This window comes from Coloeus monedula (assembly GCF_965178545.1).
Source record: "Coloeus monedula genome assembly, chromosome: 8".
NCBI lineage: Eukaryota > Metazoa > Chordata > Aves > Passeriformes > Corvidae > Coloeus > Coloeus monedula.
The window spans coordinates 7,715,264-7,739,185 of NC_138788.1; the positions used below are offsets into that span (position 1 = coordinate 7,715,264).

A 23,922-nucleotide genomic window follows, 5' to 3' on the forward strand; every position below is an offset into this window, starting at 1 on the left:
GAGAGAAGGTGAGGCCTCCTCAATCTAGGAAACTGCTGGCATAGCAACAGCAGAGAGGGAAATTGTGCAGAATGTTTTTCAGCAGTAAATCATTATTTTTAAGGAGTCTAAGGGCAACCTTTCCCTGCTTAGTAGGCTCCTTGACAGAGGGCTGTCTGTAAGGGATAAGAAATACTGGTTCTTTGGCAATTTGGAACTAAAATTTCCAAAGTCTCACATGAAAAGTGGATTTTCAACAGATGAAGTAGCAACTTCAGATCTGAGCATGAAATGCTAATTGAAAACAAGGTCAAGGTGACTCCCGTCTTTACAAAAAAACAACATATGTTCATTAAATATTAAATGAAAATATTGGCAAACAAGCTTGATTTGAGTTTTTAAAGAAACTGGGAAAGTTACAGACTGAAGAAATGAAATTGAGATAATTTAATGTTTATGGATTTCAGTAAGAAATCTGATACACAGCTGTTTGATATCCTGAGGGAAACCATTAATTAAGTTGCCTTGCTCTGAAATGCAGTTAAATCGATACAAAGCAGACCACAGAGCTTCAGAAAAAAAAAGTATAATTGTAAACCAGAGTCCTCCTACCACCTACTAGAGCTTTAACAGAGCAAGCTTAGGTCCTTCTGACTCTGCATAAGGGAACTGAAAAGCCAGTTTGGGAGAAGCTTCCATTTTCAAGCAGACATGGTGCTAAATACTCAAGGAACTGCTGAAAATAAGAGAAAGATCTCGCGATAGCAGAGATGAAGCAAGGTTTGTGTGGGACATTGCCTGCACTACAGTGTCTAGGAAACAGGGAATCTGACTGGAACTCTGGCAGTCTTCAAAAACAGTGACAGCAAAGATGATCTGGCTGTGACACCAGAGAACAAATTACACCTCAGTGCACAGGGGGATGCTATCGCCAAGTTACTCAGAAACTGGGCAGCTACAGTTGCCTTATTTTAAGGATTTCTGTGTCCAAGGTCACCAGCTAACGTTGCTGATATTTCCTGCTTTCTGTATGCAAGAGCTAACACCTTCCCTAGCACACACGTACATATCTCTGAGTCTGAGCCCATGCAGCTCTGTCATGGACCTCGCAGTCAGTACTCAGGCTGCCAATACTCAGCTGTCTGTCAAAAACACTCAGCAGCCAAGAGGCAAATAACTGGAGAACAAATAGGTGAACTCAGCTATTAGTACTAGCCCCAAACATCTGGAGACTGGTTTATTGCTGAACTACAGCTGAGTCTGTGCCTGAGCTGGGTACAGATTGGGAAGTCCATGAAAACAGGTTTTCCTACCGAAGTTGCAGAACTTTTGTTTTGCAGCCACAGCAGAGAAGGTGGGAAAAAAAATTTCATAATTTTAGGATTTTATTCTCTAGCTAGAAGAAAATGGGGAAAACCAGAAAGAGATAAATGGGAAGTGAAGACAGTGTTTTCCCCTCCCAACTTTAAACTGCGTTTTCAATAGTTATGAGAAAGGCTTGTGCTGGCCCAAACTCTATTTGAGCTTTAGGGGTTTATCATACATTTTACACTAAGATTTCTCCTGGGTGAAGAAGTTACACAATTCTGCTCTCAATGATGGATTTCATATTCCCAACCTATGCTCCAAAGCCTTTGACACCAATTCACAGCGCATCACCAGCATGGTAGGAATTGCAGCCCCTATTGAGTTGCCTGTTGGACTTTCCATCCTCATCTGGGTGAATCCTTGGCTGGAAACCACCAGTCTGCACCACTGCAACCCTCTGCCTCCCAAACAGACCAGTGCTGTGCCCTCCCCACAGAGTCCAAAGCCACTGAGGACTTTGGGCTAGTTTCCATACTTCAGGGAAAGAGCCTGCCCATAAAGGGCAGCACTTCAGCTGAGTAGCCTGCAAAACTTCCTAGATTCCCAGAGCTGCCTGAGGAGACAATCACAAAAGCCAAGTCCACCCTCCTACCCTCCTGGGAGGGTTTTCCCCAACAGCCTCATCAGTGAGGAGGAAGAAGGCAAAGGAACAGACTCCCTGTCTCCCTCCACACCAGGGCCATGGCAGTCGCCAGTGCTGTGGCCATCAACTCCCTCCACAGAGAGAATTGTACCTTGGCAAGCTTGGCCTTGATTACAAGATTAATTTCACTCACTTGTCTCTCTAAAAGTTTAAATACTGTATGTAAACCTTTAGAGTGATCCAGACTTTTATTAACAATATACTTCTAATGGGTTTTCATAAGAACTGAGAAACAATTGTTATTAAGACATCTGTAAATAGCTTATTCCTTATCCTTGGGATATAATTCATTCCTAGTGCATGCAGGAATGTGGCACCAGGTCCATGAAATTTCCCCAACATATGGGGGAAACTGGATAAAAACCAAATAGACCAGAAATAATTTTTTGTGAGTGAAAACGTTTGTACAATATTCACACGCAGGGTTTTTGTGTAGTTATTTTTCTTCTTCATTTTTGCCAGACTTGTACAATTTCAAGGGAAGCAAAATACACTAAAGAAACTAATACCAAAGTCCTGATGAAACACAGCATTTTGCACTCTCAGCTCTATTATGAATGACAATAAAACTATCCTGGCTGATAACATGGGAATTTGTTCCATCCTTGACATACTTTCTGGAAGTGCAGCAAGTATCCCTCAAAGACCAACATGTTTTCATTGTTAACAGTAAATGTTTTCAGAAGCTGTGAGATCAACACATTACTGCAGTGCATAATTCACAAAAATCTCAAGTTAAAAAAGATCACAGGCTTTATATTTGCTCTGAGGCTTCACAAACACCACTACACTTGTTCTCAGCAATGGGTCTGCACTCGGTCCTGCACCACGGCTTAGGCTGACTCATGCCCAGTGACACAGTTACAGTGCTGCCACCTTTGGATGCAGGGGCTCCAAAGCCTGTTTGCTTTATAAGCAAGTAAATTTAGTTGCTAGTAAATTCCTGTCTGCTCAGGAGATGCTGCTGCTGTTCAGGGCTAAGGTGGAAAGCTCAGCAAGTGCACCTGCAGCAAGTGTAACTCCAAAAAAAATCTCCAATGAGGTCTGTGTAACTGGATTTAAGTTCCTCACATCCTTATTCTATAGGGGAAAAAAACCCTTCAGAACTTTCTATGCCTTTACAGGCCCTCAAATCTTTAAAATGGTGCAAGGAACAAGCAGTCACAAGTAATCGAGCTGCTATTTATCTAAGGGGCTCAGATTGAAAGGTAAATGCAAATATCTTGATGACATTGTTCCTCAGGAAAAATTTGCCTAGTAAGAGTCCTCACCCAGCTCATGAAGTCACACTTGATAGAGATTTTAAGCAGAGAAAAGGTTCCACGTGCCCAAATTCCCAAGTTTTGTTTCACTTAAGTTTCAAAACAGTTCATGTTTGCATGCACGCCAGTTTGAAAAGTCTCCACTAAAAAAGCCAAAAAACGCAAACCACCGCTCACAGTTCTGCAATGTCTGTTAATTCAAAATCATTTTGTAAACAGCAGTAACATACGAGGTTGCTGAAATTTCATATCAATGGTTTAGTTCAAGCTGTCATTCTCCAAACATATACTGACCAAATAGTTTTGGGAATGAACATCAGGAAGCTCAAACCAAGATGAAGGGAGGAAAAAAATTCAAGACTAAATTCTTGGATTTACTGAGGGTGGCTTATTTTCATTTTTGAGATTTGTTTGGATGGAGTTTTTTAAATATAAAACATTTGTTAGCTTATTAAATGCATTGATTTATTGCATTAAATTTTATTCTGTTGCCTCTTTATGATAAGGATGATAAAGCAATGGAAATGCAGGCTTGGATAGGAAAACCCTCTTATTTTTTATCACCAAAATCTTCTAAGAAAAGTGAGTTCATTACTATGGAGACAAATCCCACTTCCTCCTGGGAATTAAGTGTCTACATGGCTTGAAAGCTGTCTGGCAAATTTCACCTGAGCAGAAGAACTGAGAACAGGTTTTTTTAATTTCCTGCTTTACAAAGAAAAAAACCCCAAACTATCCTTATATCCATTTGTTGCACACTTTATCTCATTTATTTTCAGGTAAGTTCACCTTGTCAGAAGGCCACCAGGAAGGCAGGAAAACAGTGGTATAAGAGGCATATAAGATATATTAAAAGTATATGAGATGGAGGTCTTTTCATACACACGGGTGTTCCCTGGAACTTGGTAAAGGAATTTGCCTTTTATTATATGGGCACCCTGAATTGTTGAAATAGGGATGTAAGAACATATTTAACTTTTGCTGAAAGGACTTGAATAAATGCTTGAATTGGTCCCAGATTTTAATCTTTCTAAAACCTGTAAATATTGGTAGGGGATCTGTTGTACCACAGGATTTATCGAGCACTGGAGGATTTGCCCCTCTCACAGGTGAACAGCAGCCATCTGGTCCCTGTCAGCTTCTGTGCTTTAAAAAAACACCCACATCCTGTAACCAAAACTCTGCCCTGCACTTCTGCAAAATATCAGCTTGGATGGCACATGGGAAGGGCATAAGGAAAGGAGGAGAGAAAAACAACAGGGAAAGTATTTTCCTTTTGATGTTAGCTTTCCACCACATGTCACCCTAAGACCAAAACTTTGGGTTTGCTGGGAACACAAAAGCCACTGGAAAACTCTTGCCTGCACCTTTGTCACTTGCTCTAAGCTAAAAAGCCTGCAGGTTATGGCCCTTGCTGCTGCACCGTCAGTGAACCTTGAGTTACATTTAGAGCCTTGAGATGGAACTGGAGTCGAGAACATTTCAGAGAGCTCAGAGGATTGAGCTCACAGATTTTCTCAACTCTGAGTCAGTTAAAATCCCTCATCAATGCTGAGAGCTGATGCTCTATGTATATCAATAGGATGCAAAACCAGCACTGAAATACTGAATCTTGTGTCCAGATGTAGATCAAATGTTTTGCCAAGCTGTGGTGATCTCCAACACAAATGTGGACAGCAGAAGCACACAGCACTGTAGCCTGAGCATCAGTCCTGGCTGCAGGGGTCTTGGCTCCATTAGAAATTATTCAGACAAATATTGGAAATGGGACTGCAGTTGTAGGTAGATGGGATAAAATGGTCGAAGGACAACAGACCTTTGCAAGACCCAAAATAGTGGGGTCAGGTTCTTTGAAAACAATCTGCTTTATGATGTCATGCAGTCACTTCTGCTTTGCCTTTATTTAGGAGCTGAACAAATGCAGCCCCTGTTGAGTACTGAGGCAGGAGCTTATTTTTTTGGAGCAGACTGAGAAATAGTGAAAGGTTTCTCAGATTCTGGAAACTCCAGGTTTCTGCAGTTAGAGGTCAAGAGAGCCCAGCTGATAAATTCAAGTGCATGTTTTTATCAGCCCCTCAGTGGGTGTAGCCCTTCCCCTCTCACATCAGCCCTCTCCCCCTGTGCTTTCCCCTCTGGCACGGGGAGTGGGGGGGGGCACAGATGTGCAGCTCTTCAGGGCAGGGGCTCAGCTGTCCCCTGGGGATGGGCTGGCCCTGCAAACGCACCACCTCCACACCCTTTGTGATGCTGTCAGAAATCAATACCAAGCAATGCTGTGCCTGCAGTCTTGAGATGGAAAAATAATAAAAAAAATCAATAGTCTAACAGACCCTGGCAAGTCCTGGTCTGCTGAAGAACAGGGGCAGAGAGAAGAGCTCAAGAACAAGGGAGCCACAGTGCAAACTTTACATTTTTGCACTAAGCAAAGCAACAGGTAGACTCAGCAAGAAGGCCTGCTTTCCCTGCTTGAGAAAGGCCAAACATCAACAAATCTCAGCACCCAATACCAGGAAAGCTGCCACAGACCAACCCTGGTAAGGAGGAGCACAACAGAGCATTTTTCCCAAGGCAGCAGCAGCCCTGCTGAGCTTATAGGAACATTCTCAAGATCCTGCATCTCTCATCTGGCTGCAAAACCATCCGCTTTACTGACAGCACTTTAAAGAGGCACCTAAGACAAATATTAAGACAAAAAAATATCTAATAAAACAAAGCATTCGAGTTTAAATTTAATTGGCTCCTAACAAGAGCAGATGCATACTGGGATCAGTTTCATTGGTGAGAAAAGGTTAAAATTTTTCCCGCTCATATTTTCCATTTGTTCCTTAAAGGTGGCAATAACCATACAGACTTCATAGTGGTTTTTCTTCTAGAGTGTAGGAGCGAGAGGTCATGTGCTGTCCTTCCTCAAAAGCATCATGATGCTTTTGTCTGGAAAGGCAAGTGGCCCCCAGGGGCTGAAGAGACCCAGATGGGCAGTAGCTCAAACTCCAGAGGTTCCTGTCTTGCCTGGCCAGCAAACCAATGCCAGAAACCAGACTTACTCTTCACAGTTCTCATTGAAAGATGGGGTAAAGTCTTGCTCTTCCTGTGGTGAGAGAGTGCAGCTCTGCTGACGGCAGCGCTCAGTGTGTTCATGAGGAGCTGCTGGTTTTTCTCCCGTGTCCAAAGTCCTCTGTTTATTTTGAAACAGTGACAAAGTCTCTGCTGCTCTCCAGACAACGCCGTTGCCGTGTTAGTACAAAACATCCCCCCTTCCTCTGCCTCTGTCTGGCCACCCCCCCCCCCCCCCCCCCCCCCCGCCTGTGTGTGACTGGTGGGAGGAGAGCGATTTCCTTTTGCAAAATTACCCCTCTAAATCCTTACCTCAGTTGTTTCTGGACAAGCCTAATGCTGCATACCCCTTCCAGCCACATGACTCTGCTGTTTTCCAAACTATGGCTTCCTTTTCTGGTCTGTGAGCATAACCCCAGAGCACAAGGCACTGCCCGCACTGTCCCAAATGCTCATCATCAACCAGCTCTTTGGGCTGGCAGGAAATTCTCCAGTTGTTCCCCCATAATGCACAGGCGGAACTGCTCTGAAGGTGAAGGTCAAGGATTTTATATGCTCTGTGAATGTTTTCTCCTTATGTTCCTAAAATCATTCCACACTAAAAAAAAAAACCAAAACAAACCAACCAACCAAACAACAAAACCAAAACCCATTCACAATTTGCAATTTCAATCCATTACATATTTCCAATGCTGAGCTTGTGGGTGTTTTACCAAGACAGAGATCAGAGCCTGAGAGGAGGAAGGCTGGCAGAGCTGCCAAGCCCTGTAAGAAGCTGTAAATGAGCAAACAAGATTATTCAAATGTCATGGGGCTGAAAGACAAGAGTATTTAAATGACTTAGAAAAATATAAAAGTAATTGAGATTTCTATCTGAGCGAAACCAACGTGAAAAATACTCCATAAGAGACAGGGTGTATCACCTGCAGTCTCTTTTGGATATTATATCACAGGACACACATTCTACTCTTTATCACTTTCCATACAATTACTTAAATTATAAAAGTGAACCAAAGCTAAAGCTCAAGGGAAAAAATTACAACAGCTGTACACATGTATTGGTCAGTGGGATAGAGAAAACTGAGCCTTTCCAGAGTAAAACACGTGAGCTGGGCCAGAGCACAGGGTCCCTGTATTGGGCCATGTTGGGCAACAACACATCCCAAAGGCACATAACCACTGATGTGGAATTTACACACATCACTTACACACCACTTCCTAAACCACTCTCGCTGGAAGGAGACACCACTAACTGTTACCCAAACTCTAGGCAGCAAAGGGCAAAACACTGCACATGAATCTTAATGAAGTTATTTTTCAGAGAAAATATTTTTTATGTGCTTCATCGTAGCAAAAGAATGACATCAAGGTTTTTAAGGGGTGGGTTGGCTTTCACCCAGGTTGCCAGGGTCCCAACTGCTGTTGGGTGCAGACAGCCTAAGGTGCTAGATCGGCATACAGAGCTCCCTTCCTCTCTTCTCCACAGCTGACCTGTGTTTGTCCACAGCTCTGCCCCCATGGGAACAACCCTGCCACCGAGGTCAGGTCCTTTTTGGGAACCCTCCCCATGCAGGATCCTTGTCCTCCTGCCACAGGAGGGCATGTTGGCTCCACACCTGCAGGCTTGTAGCCATTGTTAGCAAAACCCTTCAGGACCTCCCATTCTCACAGACAGCATCATAAAAAACACCTGTGCACCCTTAGCAGATGGCCCTTCACCTCTCCAGCATCCTCTGCTCACAACAGCCTCACAAGGCCTCCACATTGCCAGCCTTTCTCCCAGCTGCCTGCAGGTACCAAGGGACAATGGGATGCTGCTCTGTTGAGGGTTTGAAGCCCTGGAGAAAACCCAGAGCAGGGAGGGCCAGACTTCTGCCTTCACTGGCACGGCATAGCCCATCCTCCCCTCAGCAATGGCAACAGGAGAAATTCAACACCGAGAAATGCTAAACCCCAGCCAAAAGCAAAAGCCAACAGAGCAGGCAGCCAGCAGGGTCCTGCAAGAATGCAATACGTGGCAGCGTGCTGTGTTTTATTAAACAGCAAGCACCTCGCAACAGAAGAGCCGTCTCCAAAACGTTAATTTTCCTGCAGTTGATTAACTGTCCAGCATCCAGACTCACATTACCTCCGAGACTGAGCACGCGTGGGAGGGAAACTGGCAGCAACCACCGGGAGCGAGTGCCAGTGTGCGATTGTGAAGTGCTCTCACACCACATTTGGGATTATTGCATTCCTTGGGGAGATGCCAAATACTCCCCCTGCCTCCCTTCCTAAGTTTTCCCCTTCTTTTTTGGTGGATGCAGATTAGGATGAGAGGAAGCGAGCGCCTGTTTGACTTTCAATCGGACGCTCCTGCCCTGATTCTTTCCGGCAGGCTGATGGATACAGACGTGCCGCCCACCCCCAAACACGTGCGTGCGAGGCTCTCAGGAGCCTCCCGCTGCAAACATCTCTTTTTAATAGAAGGGCTGCCTCTTCAGAGCTGCTTTGCCATGTGTTTGAACACGGAAAGACCCCTCGCAGACAACAGCATTGCTATTTTGTTGTTGCTCGTTTCACTCTGCAAACAGGAAAGGGACCAAGCTGTCCCCCTCTCCCAGAGCATGCGGCTGCCACACACAAATGTCAGCCCCAGCAACAGGAACGATCTTGTTCCCGTAAGTCAACAAACAATGTTTAGAAAGGTCTGTGCTGTGGGAGGATTTCCTAACATAATACAAGTCATCAGACTTAAAACACATGTCTACTCTGGTGAATTTAATAAAGCAACAAGGCCGCATAGGAAAAAAGATACAAGAAAACAAGAACTTTCTCCTGATGACTTCATCCCTCAGGGGTCAACAGCAAATCAAGGGCAGCATTTGTTGGGAAGATGAAGCTCTGGAGATTTCTTGAAGAACTTTAAAGGAAACTTGTAGTGTTCAATAACAAAACCAATACTTTTCTTATTAAAAAGAAAAAAAGAGAAACCCATCATTTTCCCAGCATTGTAACACAAGAGCATCACTCAAGCATAGAATGTTGCAACCTGTATCAAGGAAGGAGCAGTTTGTTCCACCTCTTTTTTACTGCGTGGGCAACACAGGAACATGTGGTAACATTGCCTCCCCCATGTATTTTGCTCAGGCAATACTAGGGGAGAACAACAAATGTGGTTAACTTTTGTAAAGGTAAAAAGAAAAAAGCTCTCCACAAAAGCCCCCAGACCACAGACCCCAAGCCCCACCAAGCCAAGAGTTTGAAGAAGTTACATTAGGGTTGCAACAGCAGTGGAAATTTTCCCCTGCCTGCAAAACAGGCAGAGAGGGATGGACACCCAAGAAAGGGTCACTGCACCACGTCTGTGTTCACCTCACATGCACTCAGAATAAAAAAGACACTTAGAAAATCAAATGGTGGATCTTTTTTCCATGTTCTCAACATAACTATCAAAATGAAAGCTGATCCTGTTGTGTAGAAACCTCTGAGTAATCTGCTGGAGCCAAGAGGAAATCCTAGGGGATATTCATGGCTCTTGGCAGCACAGTCCTGCACCAGCTAGACCTTGACCTACCCCAGTACAGCCATTCCCAGGTATGCTACTGCCTGCTTTCACCAAGCAGGGCTATACAAAGTTAATTTTTTTTAGTACATACAGCTGTATGTACTAAAATTAAAATGAATTTAAATAAAATAGTGCATATTTGCGCAGTACACTGCAGTTATAAAGGTTTTCTCTCTCCTCTTTGTATTGCTTTGGAGCACAAATACATTTCTCATGTATTGTCAGGAAGATCTTCCTCTTTGCAAATTCAGGTCTTCTAAAGATGAACGATCTGCTAATCTTTTAAATTTAAAACAAGTCAAAAAGTAGCATATTGTAGAAATCTGCATTAAAATCCGACATTCACACATGCATGCAAACAGTATCTTTCTGTGGTTTAAGACATAACAAAAACAAAGCCCACACACGCTAGCACTAACTCTCACAATCAGCTTTTATCACAATACTTAATCTACCTTAAGCTTTTGTGCAAACAACAGGAGATCCACGGAATCTCCCATCTCCAGTGCTACATTTGATTCAATATTCACCACTGAGAAGAGCAGGGATAAATACACTCAGAACACCATCAACAACTCTCTGCAAAGTCATTTAGAACAGAATACAACATTTACAGAAATAAAACATTGGTCATTGGCTCTCTAACCTCAAGTCTTTTACCTGCCTTCCCGAAGTTCCAGAAATCATGTGCTCAGATAAAAAAAATGAAGCAGCTGTTACCGAAATTCCACAAGCCATATAAAATGCAGTTATTTAGTATAGAAATTTCTAAACTGTGAAAATGTTTAACTTCTCTTTGGTTAAAAAGTGAGAGAGTAATAGTCAACAACACTGACCTACTTCAGCTGCTTAATTTAGAGGATGAAAGAAAGTTTAATAAGCACTAGATGATTTTCCTCAGTCTTTACTGGTTGTAAAGCCTGCAAGCATGTAATATTTTTATGTAGTCTTGTAAAAGTACATTTAAAATTCTTTAGTATGTGTAGTTATATTGACCTAATGAAGTTTATCATTTCAGCCAAAGGATGTTGTTTGTGAGGCTGTTACCGGCAGGTTTCCAGACTCCTATAAAATACAGCTGCTTCATGACTCCTGACGAGCCCAGACAGTGCCCCTGGCTACCTGAAAGCTCAGAGACAGATTTAAAAATACAATTCACAGGTCACTGTCCTCAGACAAAGCTTCAGCTAGATCTGCGTGTGTTGTACTAACCCACCAAGTGCAATTTTAACATACTGTAGCTTTACACGCAAAGTAGAAAAATCTTTCACTTTAATGATTAATCAGTGACACTCTCAGGGAGGTTTCTTTTATTGCTTCTGACCTAAATATGAGCTGCAACTCTCCTGGTGCTCCTCTTTGACTCGAGGAGCTGTTTAGCCTCCCATATAGCAGTCTAACAGCACAGTGGATGTGCACTTCTCATTGCACCATACCAGAGCAAACGTGAAGTCCCTCAATTTCAAGGTCCCTAAAATAAACAAACTCATCAACACAAACCTAAAAAGCAAAGATTTGTACATAATAATCTGACTGTTGGAATGATAATTTCAAATATCAGTTCTACAGATATCATACAGATATCACAGATATAAAATCTTATCATTTTGGATGTGTTTAATGAAAATAGGCTGCAAGAAAACACAATGCATGGTGTAAAATAACAACTAACCTATAAGCTTTCACAAAATTCATTTTCTACCAGCTCTGAAAAATCAAGGCTGTAACAGAAAAAAGTGGGTTCCTTTTCTAGCCCAATTAGACATCATTTAAAACACTTGATGGCAAACACAGGTGACAGTAATTAACCAAATGATGTGCTCTCGTATATTTAAGTTTGTTTTGTCTCAGAAAAAACAGAAAGGTTGTGAAGATTCTGAATGTTTTGCAGAGGTTTACAAAATGCAGAAATGCCACCCCTGTGTGTGTGTGCACGAAGGCACAGGTTGGGGGAAAGCCACAGTTCTGATCTCTGGCCTTGGAAAAAGCCATAAAAGGTCTAGAGAGAGGAAAACCTCAAAGCATCATTAGGAGTTTTGCTACATATTTGCGGTGCCTTTGGCACCCCCTCCTTTGGCATTTGTCTCCCTTCCCTCAGCCCTGGCTGCCTCAGCGCTGTCAGCTCTGCCAGCCCCGGCTCACCCAGCAGAGCCCAGCTCTCGAAGCACCGAACAAAAGCAGCTCCTCCCGCCTTGCCAATCCCTCCATCTGCTGCCGCAGCAGGGGTGCTGGGAAAGCTCTGCTTACATCTCACACTGCATGTTGCTGGAAATTTCTGCCATCTGCTATTGCCTTTCCTCCCATGCCTCACAAAAATATCGGTGACTAAAGAGAAAGCAATTCCTTTATCAGATGTTTTAAAATGGTGTCAATTTGAATCATGACTTTTTTTGGATTGCTGTTGTATTCATGCGAACATAACAAATCAGCACAGATTAAGGGATAAAGATGCAAGGTCAGATTTATACAGCTAGCAAATAACAAAATATATTCAACAGCCTACCCCAAACCTATTTCTTACAAAAACAATTTTTTAAACTGTGATTTGGATGACTTTTGACCCGTGTGAACAACACATGATTTTCTCCCAAAGCCAAGCCCTAAATTCATCACACAAGTTATTGCACTGGAATGTAACTTCAAACCACAGAGTATCCTACACAAACACACCCTGCCTGTGCCCAGGCAGCACCCAGAGCTGGAGACCGAGCACGCAGCAGTGCAGGGGACCCTCCTCAGGGTGCTCTTGGATTTCATGAATTTGCACTCATGCTGACAAGCCAAGACTTGGATGAGGCCAGATATGTAATTCAAAATACACCTGGCTGCAAAGAAGCATTTTAAAGCAAGGAAAACCAAGCATTTGGAGACTTCAATATCCTCTACAGTCCCTCCGTGGTCCAAATACAGGCAAATACTCAGCCACAAAGTCAAACACTAAAGGCTGTCAGGATGACCCAGCACAGAGACAACCTATTGCTGAGGAACAGCAGACCCAAACCCCTGATATGAAACACCTCATCATGGATACAACAGACAGAACAGAGGGACCACGCTGCCTGATGACACACAGCTTTACAATCACCCTGTTCCTTCTACACAATTTTAAGACAGGACTTACCTTTGTGGGTGCTCCGAGTGCACTGCTCCTCCTGCTTTCCCTCATCTCTCTCCTCACCAGGGCCAGCACTCTCCTTTTCCAGGTGACTCAGGCCCGCGCTTGTGGCAATGGAGGCAGCTGCTTCCCACACTGTCCACAGCCCCAAACCACTGCGCTGAGGAGCTCCATCCTGCCCAGGGATGGAAGGGGTTGGGAGCAGCTCGTCACCAGAATGGCTCCATCTTGGCAGCTCACCAGGAGCCCCTCCAGGTGCATCTCGACTCCCAAATGGCAGCTGGGCCATCCTCACCGGTGTGTGCTCAGCTCCCTGGCCCGCAGGTGTGAGGGGAGAGGCAGCCCCCGGTGCCGTGTCTCTTTGGCTGAAGGTGACACCTCTGGCAGTGTCTCCTGTGTCCCACCTGTCCAGGGCCGATTCCAAACCCTCCTTGGACAGGCCAAGGTGGGATTTGGGGCAGGAGCAGGTCCCTGGGGCAGCAGCGGGGCTGAGGGTCTGTGTGAGGGGAGCGCGGGGCTGCCTCAGGTGGGTCACGGCCGGTTCCGGCCGGTTCCAGCTGGTTCTGCCTGGTTCTCACCGCCCCTCTGAGCTCCTCAGGGGCGGAGGCGGGAAAACGCTGCTGGGGGCAAAGGGAGGCTGTGGGGGCAGAAACAGCTGGCAACAGGGTTAATGTCCCTTTGTTTCTCACCACCCAAATGTATTTTAATTGTCAAGAAATGAAGTTAATTTTCTCCAGGTGGAGTCCATTTCTCCTGCGACAGTAGCCAGTAAGGGATGTCCCCATTCTTACTGCCACCCACCAGCTGTCAGCCCAGTGTGGCCCTGCCCCGCTGAGGTGGGCACCTGACATTTGGCCAGAGCTGGCCCACCACAGCTTGGCCACACTGTAACAACCACAGCAATAAACCCTCTGTGAGCAATGTCCCATAAGACACCCAAATCACAGCAATAAATCCTGTCCTGTGAGACACCCAGCTTGGGGCTGGGACAGGGATGGATTACCTGGAAGCCCTGCAAAGGGGGATAGTGAGAGAGAAGGTAAACCAGCCAACCAGGCAGCCCATGAAAAGAGTAGAGAATGGTTACAGTGATTCAAAAACTTCCAGGAAGAGGAGTGAAACCCCATCTAGCCAACCCGCAGGGACAGAAACCAAAGCATGACTTGATTGCAACCTAAGTATCTCCTTGGGGAAATCTGAGGTATGATGTCATGTAATTTATATGACAAATATTCAGAAGGGGATTGAAACAGATTCTAACTTTATCTGCATTTAAAGTAAAGTTAGACTTTTTGCTCTCCATTCCAACCCCCACTGAAGATTGGCCAATCACTGAAAATGAAGAGTGGGGATTTTTGTTGTCATCATTAATTGAAAACTTTCCAACACTTTCTCAACAGATGAATGAACCCACACTTCTATAATATAGGCTTAATACTTAATGAATAGAAATTAAAAACAATAATGAAACAGTGCTCTTCAGAGCAGTGATTTGGTGATGTTTCTTAAAAGGTGCACCACACAGCCAGTTTCCTCCCCTAATCATTAATCATTACCACTCCAGCTAATAAACAGTGACAAAGCAAAGGTTTGCAATATTTTGTGTTCCTTAAAGACCTGTTACAGTAACACTTCCCAAAGTCAAATATGGAGACTGTCATCCACAGTTTTTCTAATGGTTGTTCATGTTAACCTTTGACCATCCAACTCCTCATTTTGTTTATAACATAGCAATATTACACCTCCAAATAATAAGAAATTGTGCTGGTTCAATTCTTCATTAGGATTATTACATAATGATCGTTGTGAATGCTGCAAAAGGAAAATAAACCACTAAGAAAGCATTTGCTACTACTGGGTTCAGTTATGGGTCCCCATGGAGTAAAACTCACCCTTATGGAGATTTGGGTAGCTGCCAGGATATAAACCATAACATTTGGGTTGACAAATCTGGGGCAGTCCACTTTATTTACCAGGAACTGAAAGAACTCTACTTGCACCAAAGCAGCATGAGCAAGAGACAGCTTTTATGGGAAAAGGAAGACCTGAAAATTCATACTATTTTTTGTGCTTCCCTTCCATGCTTGAGCATGAAACACACAAAATAATTGGTTCCCTTGGGTACACAGATTAAAAGCCCATTCACCACGCAGCACAATGCTTCTCATTTCTGAGCACGTGAACATGTAGCAACTAGACATTTCACACAGCATCTTATCAGGTCTAGAAGCCTGGAGAACTAGTTTCCAAAAACTTCAGACAAGGTCACAGCATGCACTGAGGAAGTATTGCTCTACCATGGATTTCTTTTCTGTGCTTAAACACAGAACAATTTCACCAGACTTATGCCAAAGGAAAAGTTGACCTGGTGAAGAGTTAAGAGGTCAAGCAAGAAAGCTTTCAACATCTTTTTGATATTTCTGCACACCTCCCATGTTGAATGGCACACGAAGACACACTGGAGTGTTTATCAGAAAGTGATTTGCCTTCAGGAACCATAAAAAACTGGATTTGTCTTCTGCCAAATTTTTTTGAGCTTGGAAAATCTCAATTATGTAAAAAATATGCTTTAAAATGGAACACTGACTTATCTGCTTTCGGGAAGGGAGGTGGAAGGGACAGAGCCTCTGTGATTCTTTGTCATAACATTCTGGGGTTTTCTGTATAAACACAAATTCTGAAATGTCTATAAAATTTCACTTAAACCCAAAATAGACCAAGGATACAAAATACAAAAGATTCCATTTCTAGTATAGCTTTGAACAGACAATGCATCTTCATGTAGTACTTGATTTAATGCCCATTTTATCACAGATGGTATAATCACCAAAACTGAACACTTGAAAGGAATTTGACAAACAGAACCAGATGTAAAACATCTTGAAGCTTACAAATTCATCACAAAGATTAAGGAGGACTTGAAAATATGGGGTTTCAAAGCTTCCAGCAGACCAACACATCTGTTCAGCCCAGAAACGCTTTCCTACTTCCTGGTGTGTTAACACTGAGAAGATGCAGTAGGAACTAGATCAGAAGCAATTCTGTTTGGGGGGTTTCATTACCTTGTCTCTGTAGCAGAGCCAGGGCACAGAATAACCACACATAAAATGCAGCTGAAGAACATGGATGCATTGGCCTCAGGAGAAGTATTACAGGCAGGTGGGAAGCAAGGAAGAAATGTGCTGTTGTACTCCAATAATTAAAGAGGAAGTGGATGGACATTAAAGAATCCTTCTGCCTATGAATAACTGTGCTTTTATTACTGGTTAAGGGACGGGCCCCGTGGAGTCACTTTGCAAAATCATTTTTAAACTGCAATTATAACACCATGCAAAAGGATGCTCCCATGAATGTTTTAAAAAAAGAACCAACCAAGCAAACTAACTAGTTTCTTTACAAACAACTGCCCTCCTGAAGAAATTACGCCCCTGTCTACACCAGCCTTGTAACCACAATGTCCTGTTTATGTTGTGCTTACACATTTAATTCCTCACACTGGCCAAGGATGATCATTAGCACCTGTATCCTCACTGCCACAGTTTTAAAGTCCACCACAAAAAGCAAACACTAGTCTGCCTGAAAAGTTAAAATGCCTCAAACTTCCCAAAAACACTTGTTTGAAACTTGAGTGCTGATCAGAAGAGAGCAGACACTTGAGCCAAGCATGGGAGAGCCAAGATCTAGGAGAGGTGAGCAGACACCACCAGCAGCCAGGAAAGGCAGCAGTGCCAGAAGTGTTATTTCCAGTCTCCAGTCATGACTCTTAAATCCTTCAAAAAAATCTTTCAAAGGTCTCATCCACTCTAGTGGTTCTGGATACTGTCCACATTAATCACTCCTAGGAAAAGAAGAAAACGTTATGCTTGTGCAAGCAAAAAGCTCATCAAGCTGCATGCAAAATTTAAAAGTTTGCCCTTTCTAGCATTTGGAGTCCAAAAGTATAATGGAAAGAAAGCACTGAGTCAACAGCGGAGCATCTGCAACCACTTTCACTGAAGATGGAAGACAACCAGTGCTGGAAGCATGCTCAGGAGGAACCTTCCTTCGTGACAGATGCCTTCAGCATTCCAGTTTGCTGGATATTGTCACCACTTGGTTCAAAGAGAAAGAGAAACAGTGCTGGCATAAAGCTAGTTTTAATATAGCTGCACCAAAATATCTCTTGCCCCGCAGGGAATAGTTACCTAGCTGTCTCCCATACAGTTTCCAAGCAAGATTCAAGTCTGTCAGCAATTTAGCCTCACCACATCAGCTTTGTACTGATTTCTAGATGCTGGGCTACATAAAGAGATCGTGTAGTGTGGGAAGAATCAGCACTCCTAGTACTGAACTGTCAGTGCTGAGCACCCAGTGCTTATTCAAGCTACTTCAGAGTAAGGGGTTTTTTGGTACCATACATTAGCAGCTTCTCTCTGAGGTGAGCTGTGGCATGAAAACAGAAGCATATTCTTGAGGAACCAAAACATTGTTCATCTGCAGGGTGGAAAACTCCTGCTAAAGGAAAGGGTTGTGAATATTTTGTTCTGTCTACAGAAGGTTTCTTATGTTCTCAATCTCAAAAAAAATCACATCACCTTCACTTCTATATTGTATATACACAGCATAAGATTCCAGTTCCCGTGGATGGCTCTAGTTTTGTGACCATAAACTACTACCATGTGCATTTCAGGCCTCTTCAACTCTTCTGTCCTTCATGGGCGACAAACCATGTTTTTAATCACAGCAAAGAAGTGTAGCAACATCCATGTCAGTTTATGGTCAAAGGGTTATTAAATTAGTAGCAACATTATTAGAACATTCATCAACCATTGTTAGAAGTGACAAATTTTTACTTCGTTATATAATTATTTGGGTTTTTTTTTTCCCCCTCATATTATGTTTTGCTTTTTCCATCTGTAAGTTTCCATGAAGTTGCAACACAGTTTTGGCACAAACTGGGTAATTTCCATCACAATGTATTCATCTTTCTTCATATTTTCATCAACATCTGGAATCATTCTGCATTTCTCAGAGAAAATATTCCCCAAATCTTATTCATTAGAAGAGTGGGGAAATTTGACACTAGATGATGCTCTAACGCAAAAACGTTCTACAATGTTTGAATCTGTTTCTTTAACAGTACACTTTTTTCAAAGTGAGAGGAAAAAAATTCATCTTTCTTAACCTTTAGCTCCTCCTAATAGCTGTGTCAATATTCAAAATTGGCAAGTGTGACTGTTCTGCTACTTTAACTTTTAAAGTCTGCTTTATTAACTCATGAAATAATGTAAAACATTAAAACTATAAACACTATATAAAAGTAGATCTGTAGCACAGGAAACAAAGGTAAAACTCAAATTTTCTTTAATACAAACCTATCATCTACAAAAAGCCTTTTGTAATTTCTGGGTTCTTGTTACTTCTGCTCCAGATACTATCTTAACCCAAATAAAAATAAAGGAATTTTATACAAGAGCACAAGTTTATTGTGTAGTTTTCATATTATAAAATATTCCTCACTCACAACTACACCCAATTCAAAGAGTTCTTTTATCTTTAACCATTCTAAAATACCTCCCCCTACCTGCTCAAATGTCCTTACAGCTCACCACTTTCAAAGCAGCTGTCAACAATATTGCAGACACCAATCATGCATATTGCAAATTTTTCTACAAGTTTCCCAGTTTTTGCAACTTCTGGCATCCTCAAAAATTTTGGATCAACTCCAAATAAAACCAAACCTTCCTTCTGCCCAAATATGTGTGATGCAAACGATGCTGGTTCTTCAAGGATAAGACATAGCTCCAAGTGTCCACACTTGCCTGGAATCAAATACTCCTTGGCTTGCTTCACAGCACAAGCACAAGTTTCTGAATACCTCTGCCCATCACACCTGTACTGACCAGCTTATGACACAACTCATAAAACTTGTGCAACTGTGTTTTCTAGGACTTTGGAAAAATAAGTGTCCTCCAGCAACTGTTTGACTGGAGTGGGGCCCAACAGCAATGAGAGATGCCTCACTTTTCATCTTGACAGAGCTTGGAGGCTCCATCTATTTTCTCTTGTGTATTGGCACCATTTCCTAGAACGCATCTTTCTGTTCAGACTGAAAATCACCAGTTTTGTTCCACTGACTGGTAGCAGAGACAAACATGCCCAGTTTGTTCAGGGAGCAATCCTGCTGATGCTGTGCCATGCCAGCTGCTGGGAACACTGCTTGCACCACATGGAGAGCAGCCAACAAGCTCTGATGCTCCATCACCTCCTTCTCTCTCCCACACCAGCTTTACACTCTGCTGACTGAAGCCACTGGAAGCAATATGACCAAATAAATTGTCCACAAAGGAAATTGTCCTTTTTAAATTGTCCACCTTGCTTCACACTAGCTCACTATTGGTCAGACATCAGAAACACTGTGCAGTTTGCAAGCCCACCTGCCTGTAAATTTCCATGTAATTTATGTCAATGCCTGGTAAATTGGTGCTCAGCACCACACCCTTCAGTTGTCCTCAGCAGAACAGTTTGCTGACCTATTTCCTTCACAGACTTGCTCCCACACCTGCACTTCTCAGCAGGTACTCAGAAAAACAACTCACAGATTGTTGCAAGGTCAGTGAGCCAGGAACAGCCACTGAAGTGGAGAGCTGTGTCTATAAAACAGAGACCACGTTAGGCTGGGATAACGAGATGCCTGAAAGCACTGAGTGAGGTAGAGCAATACCGAACCTGTATGAGCGCCTGTGGAGCAAAGAGACAGGACTGACTGTGTTTGTTGTGTGCACATTTACCTCAGTGTGACAGCTGTGCCTCTCGCCAGGCTGACTGGTCATGTCCCAGCAGCCCAAAGAAAGAATTCCTTTTCTTCCCCCCTACTTCTACACTGGAAGTGACAGTACAATGACCATTGTGAAAGAACATACACAACTCTCTGCTAACCTGACCAAAACAGTCATTAAAATGGGAAGACCAAAGAAAGAATACAAGTCATGAGCAAACTCCTAAAACCTGCTATTAACTCCTCTTAAATTAAGGAGAGGCACCCCAAAAAAGCATTTTCATTTAAAAGCTAGACAAAGACACTGTATGTGATATAAAAAGAACAGTAAAACACAAGAAACATTAACATGTGAAAGAAACATGTTGCAATTATGTCAAATACTGCTTTTTATATTTTATTAACAAGCAAGCATCCCTGGAACTGGGTCTATATAAAAATACTTCATGAACCAATCAGAATACAAGGGAGTTATATAAATTTATTTTATGCAACACTGATTAGTTTTGAAAATTTCCGTTTTTAATGTTTTAATTTCAACTTTTATTTTTTTAAAAAATCACTGAAAGGACACAACCCACAAAAATACAATCTGTATCTGCTCTATATTTACAGATAACTGGTCACTATTAAGGCACAGATTTAAAACTAACATTTTATGTAGCAAGTCAAATATTTGTGCATAATGTAACACTAACAATACGATACACTGTACTGTTATTTTCCCTTTGTGGAATCAAAGTAAGTGAGAATTTTCTTTACTTCCAGTGTGTTCTTTTTTTTTTTTTTTATGTGAAACCCTACTGAAAAATAATGTTGTTCATTGGAGATTTTCCACTTTGGTGTAAATGAAATAAGCACTGCTCAGCAAAAGACCACATCAACTTAATACTGTAAGAAAATCAGTTTCTGAGTATAGTACTGTCTGGATACATAGCACGTACTTAAAAAGACTAAAAATCTGAGTGTAAAGCTTTAGGATGCTTTTAGGTTTAGGCAAAATAAGCAAGAAAGGGGTTGCAGAAAATTCTGTACATAGTGTTGCTGAATATTTATTTCATTAAAAATATTTCACAAAATAATGAGTCTGAATACAATTTGATTTATAAGCACTGGGCTTGCAAATGCAAACATTTAAACGACAGCTTATCTGTAAGCACATAAATAGTCCCTGTGAATGGAACTATCTGCATGCTTAGGAGTAAGCACAAGTGAAAATAGCTTTAGAATGAGAAGTTGTGGCTTCCAAGAGGGTTTCCATGAAGTCACTCTTGCCTGTGTGACACACGTCCACACAAATCTCTGACACATGGATAAGGACTCTTGGTGTTGGGCACAGGAGCTTGGTGTGAACAACTGTGTGAGTACCAGATACAGTTTTAGCCAGTCACATCTGCAGTACCATTTTTAAACCAGACGAAGCTGCTACTGGATCTACAGGGGAAGTCACTCAGTTATACACCATTAAGTAGATATGGCTGAAATGAGCACTGAGCAGCAATTTTTAGCTAACCACAAGACTTTATATTATTGCTTGGTCTATGCCCTCAAGTAATAGTCTCTTTAAATTCCCTTTGTGTGTGCAAATTTATCCATACATCATTTTGCATTCTCACCTTAAGAGAAAGGATTATCCATGGAAAGTGTCAAAACTCTCTCACCCATTTTTGCATAAACCCCAACTACTGTAAATATTATTCTAATGCCTTCTGTTAAGAGCACTTGACAGTGGTTTATGTCCATCTCAAAAGGCTTGTACACTGAACATAAATAATACATTACAGTAGAGGTAAGGTAATTCACAATATTTCTCATGGGAATGCTTTTCAATTAATGCTTGGAAACTACACATTGCATTGCAAAAAGAGGCACTTTATGGATTCCTTCATTACACTGAAACCCTTCATAAACCCATAACACAACATCTGTAAAGACAGAAGAATAACATTGCCAAATTTTTTGGACTTTCACAGTATAAGAATGCAAAAGTTAGCTCTAGCCACTTATAACATGGACTCTTTCTGTTGAACATAACTTGTTTCAGAAATAGTTCATCTCCAAAGTTTCAAACACTTCTGCAGCTGACAATTACAAATCTAGATCGAACAAAACAGATGCTATTACACCTATTTTATGTAGGTCGCTTCATTGCTGCATGCATAGTCATGTAAGAAATACGAGTCATTTATTAAATGGCAACAGTGCTGTCTTGTCAAATTAGATTAGTTGTCTGTTTAATCAAACTGACAGCCCAGAGCTCTAGTTTGATGAATGCCTTTCAGTCTCTACCATAAATCTGCAGTAGATCAGTTTAATCTGTTACGTATTGTAGGTGTATAGAATCTAAAAATAAAAGTCTGATATAAATAAGTGTCCTTTAGTGGCAGGGTACTAAAAATAGCCCTTTGCTTTGAAACAACCATTGAAAACAGTTTTAGCATAACAGGCAGCAGTTAAATATGTTGACTGCAAAGGGTTAATATTGCAAGGTCCATTTTGGTCTTTCATTGCATCTGTTACAGTGAGTATTATTGCAGGCAGCATTAGACTGCTTCATAAGAGCATAACAGGACTGGTCCACTACCAAGTGACTTGATTTTGGAACAATCTCTTCAGATAACTACTGGGGAGACAGAGAGAGGAAAACCAAAAATCTGTGTAAGAACCAGTTTCTAGTACCATTATAGTGAGATGTGACTTAATGTAGGAACACCTGAAAAAATTTGATTAGTGCCAATATAAAAATTGATATGGAAATGAAAGAGAGAAATAAATTTCCACAGGACAAGAAATCAGAACACGTAAAGTGCAGAAAGACCTCAATAATTATTTTAAGCAGTACCAGAAAAAACCATCTTGATAAAGCCAAATCTATGCTCTCTGGCATCCCAGCTCTTCATTCTTCCTTCATTCAACAAAGTACAAAATTCAGTGCATACATTATAGTTATAGGTAATAAAATACTAAACAAAGAACCCTATATTATTATTATTGCAAATTCTGTCCAATCTACATGAGTAAAACATAACCCACATTTGGTGTTTCAAAAGACAACTGACAAAATGTGTTCTCTCTGATTTTTTTGGCACAGTACTGTGCAGACAAAACGCTTTGGTCCTTGACACCCAAACTCCCAAAGTGCAGAGGGTGGTGTGCAGTGAAGGCTGTCCACAGGATTGCCATGTCCATCTTTCCAGCTGATTTCTGAGCCCAACCTCCTGCTACCAGCGCCCGCTGACACTGGCAATGTCCGAGTGATACTGGCGCGGCAGTCTCCCACTGGCTCCCCCTTCCAGGAACGAGGCACGGATGTTGGATGGGTCAAAGAGCTTTCTTCGGTTTTTGTTCAGTTCTGGAGAGGTCAAGCACACCCACAGAAATCTCCCATCAGAAATTCATTTTAATGTTTTGATCTAAACCAAATGCAAAACTTCTGTTTAAAGGAACAAAGTATTTTAGACAGACACAGTATGCACTGAAAATATCTGTGAGGTACCCCTTCAATTAACAGTTCAACAGGATAATATGAGTGTCAGGTTAAGACTCAGAGGCTCCTTGGGATGCAGGCATCTACTTGGAGCAGTTCTTATTTCTCAATGGTATAGTGTGAAGCAGATCGTTTTTTTGCAATATTGATTTAGATCAAATTGACATAGCTGGAACTTAAAAAAGTTTGTTATAATATTCAAAGACTGCAATCTTCCTGGAGGCACGACCATGCAGTGTGGACTGAGATTGACAGAAAAGCTTACTACCAACTTGGTAATTTCTCAGTGCACAATTCTTCATTTCAACATAAAACTGAAGCAGTATTTTAACAAGGACTTTCAGAAAAAACAGATGCTCACCTGTCATTTAAACATGCACCCTCATCTTGTGTTAGTAATAACTCATCCAAAATATTTTTCTTTCCCCCACTTTCCTGTTCTTGTAAACTCTGTGCTAGATACAAATCCCCGAGAGATTACATAGATTTTCATGACTGCTACTGAACTAAGTACATTTGCAAACCAAAAACCAGAAAAAAACCCCAACAAAGTCCCCCAAAAGCAGGCACTTTTTCCCAGTAGGATGACTGCTCTGCTAATCAATAAAATGGAGGTAGGGAACCAAAAGGTTGAAAATGCCAGTTCTGACTGGTATGTAGTGCTGTTCAGACCCTGCAGGGCCTGTAATCCCAGAGATTCCTGGACCCTC

General features: G+C 42.0%; 1 protein-coding gene across 3 annotated transcripts in view; it reads right to left on the reverse strand.

Moving 5' to 3' along the window:
* Positions 1–20,173: 20,173 nt before the first annotated feature.
* Positions 20,174–23,922, reverse strand: part of BICC1 (BicC family RNA binding protein 1) — a 91,713-nt gene continuing 87,964 nt past the window's right edge. For all 3 annotated transcript variants that reach the window (XM_082285849.1, XM_082285850.1, XM_082285851.1), the window contains one exon: positions 20,174–23,077. In XM_082285849.1, the coding sequence (XP_082141975.1) occupies positions 22,947–23,077 (131 nt within the window). In that variant the 3' untranslated portion in view covers positions 20,174–22,946. The remainder of the gene's footprint in view (positions 23,078–23,922) is intronic.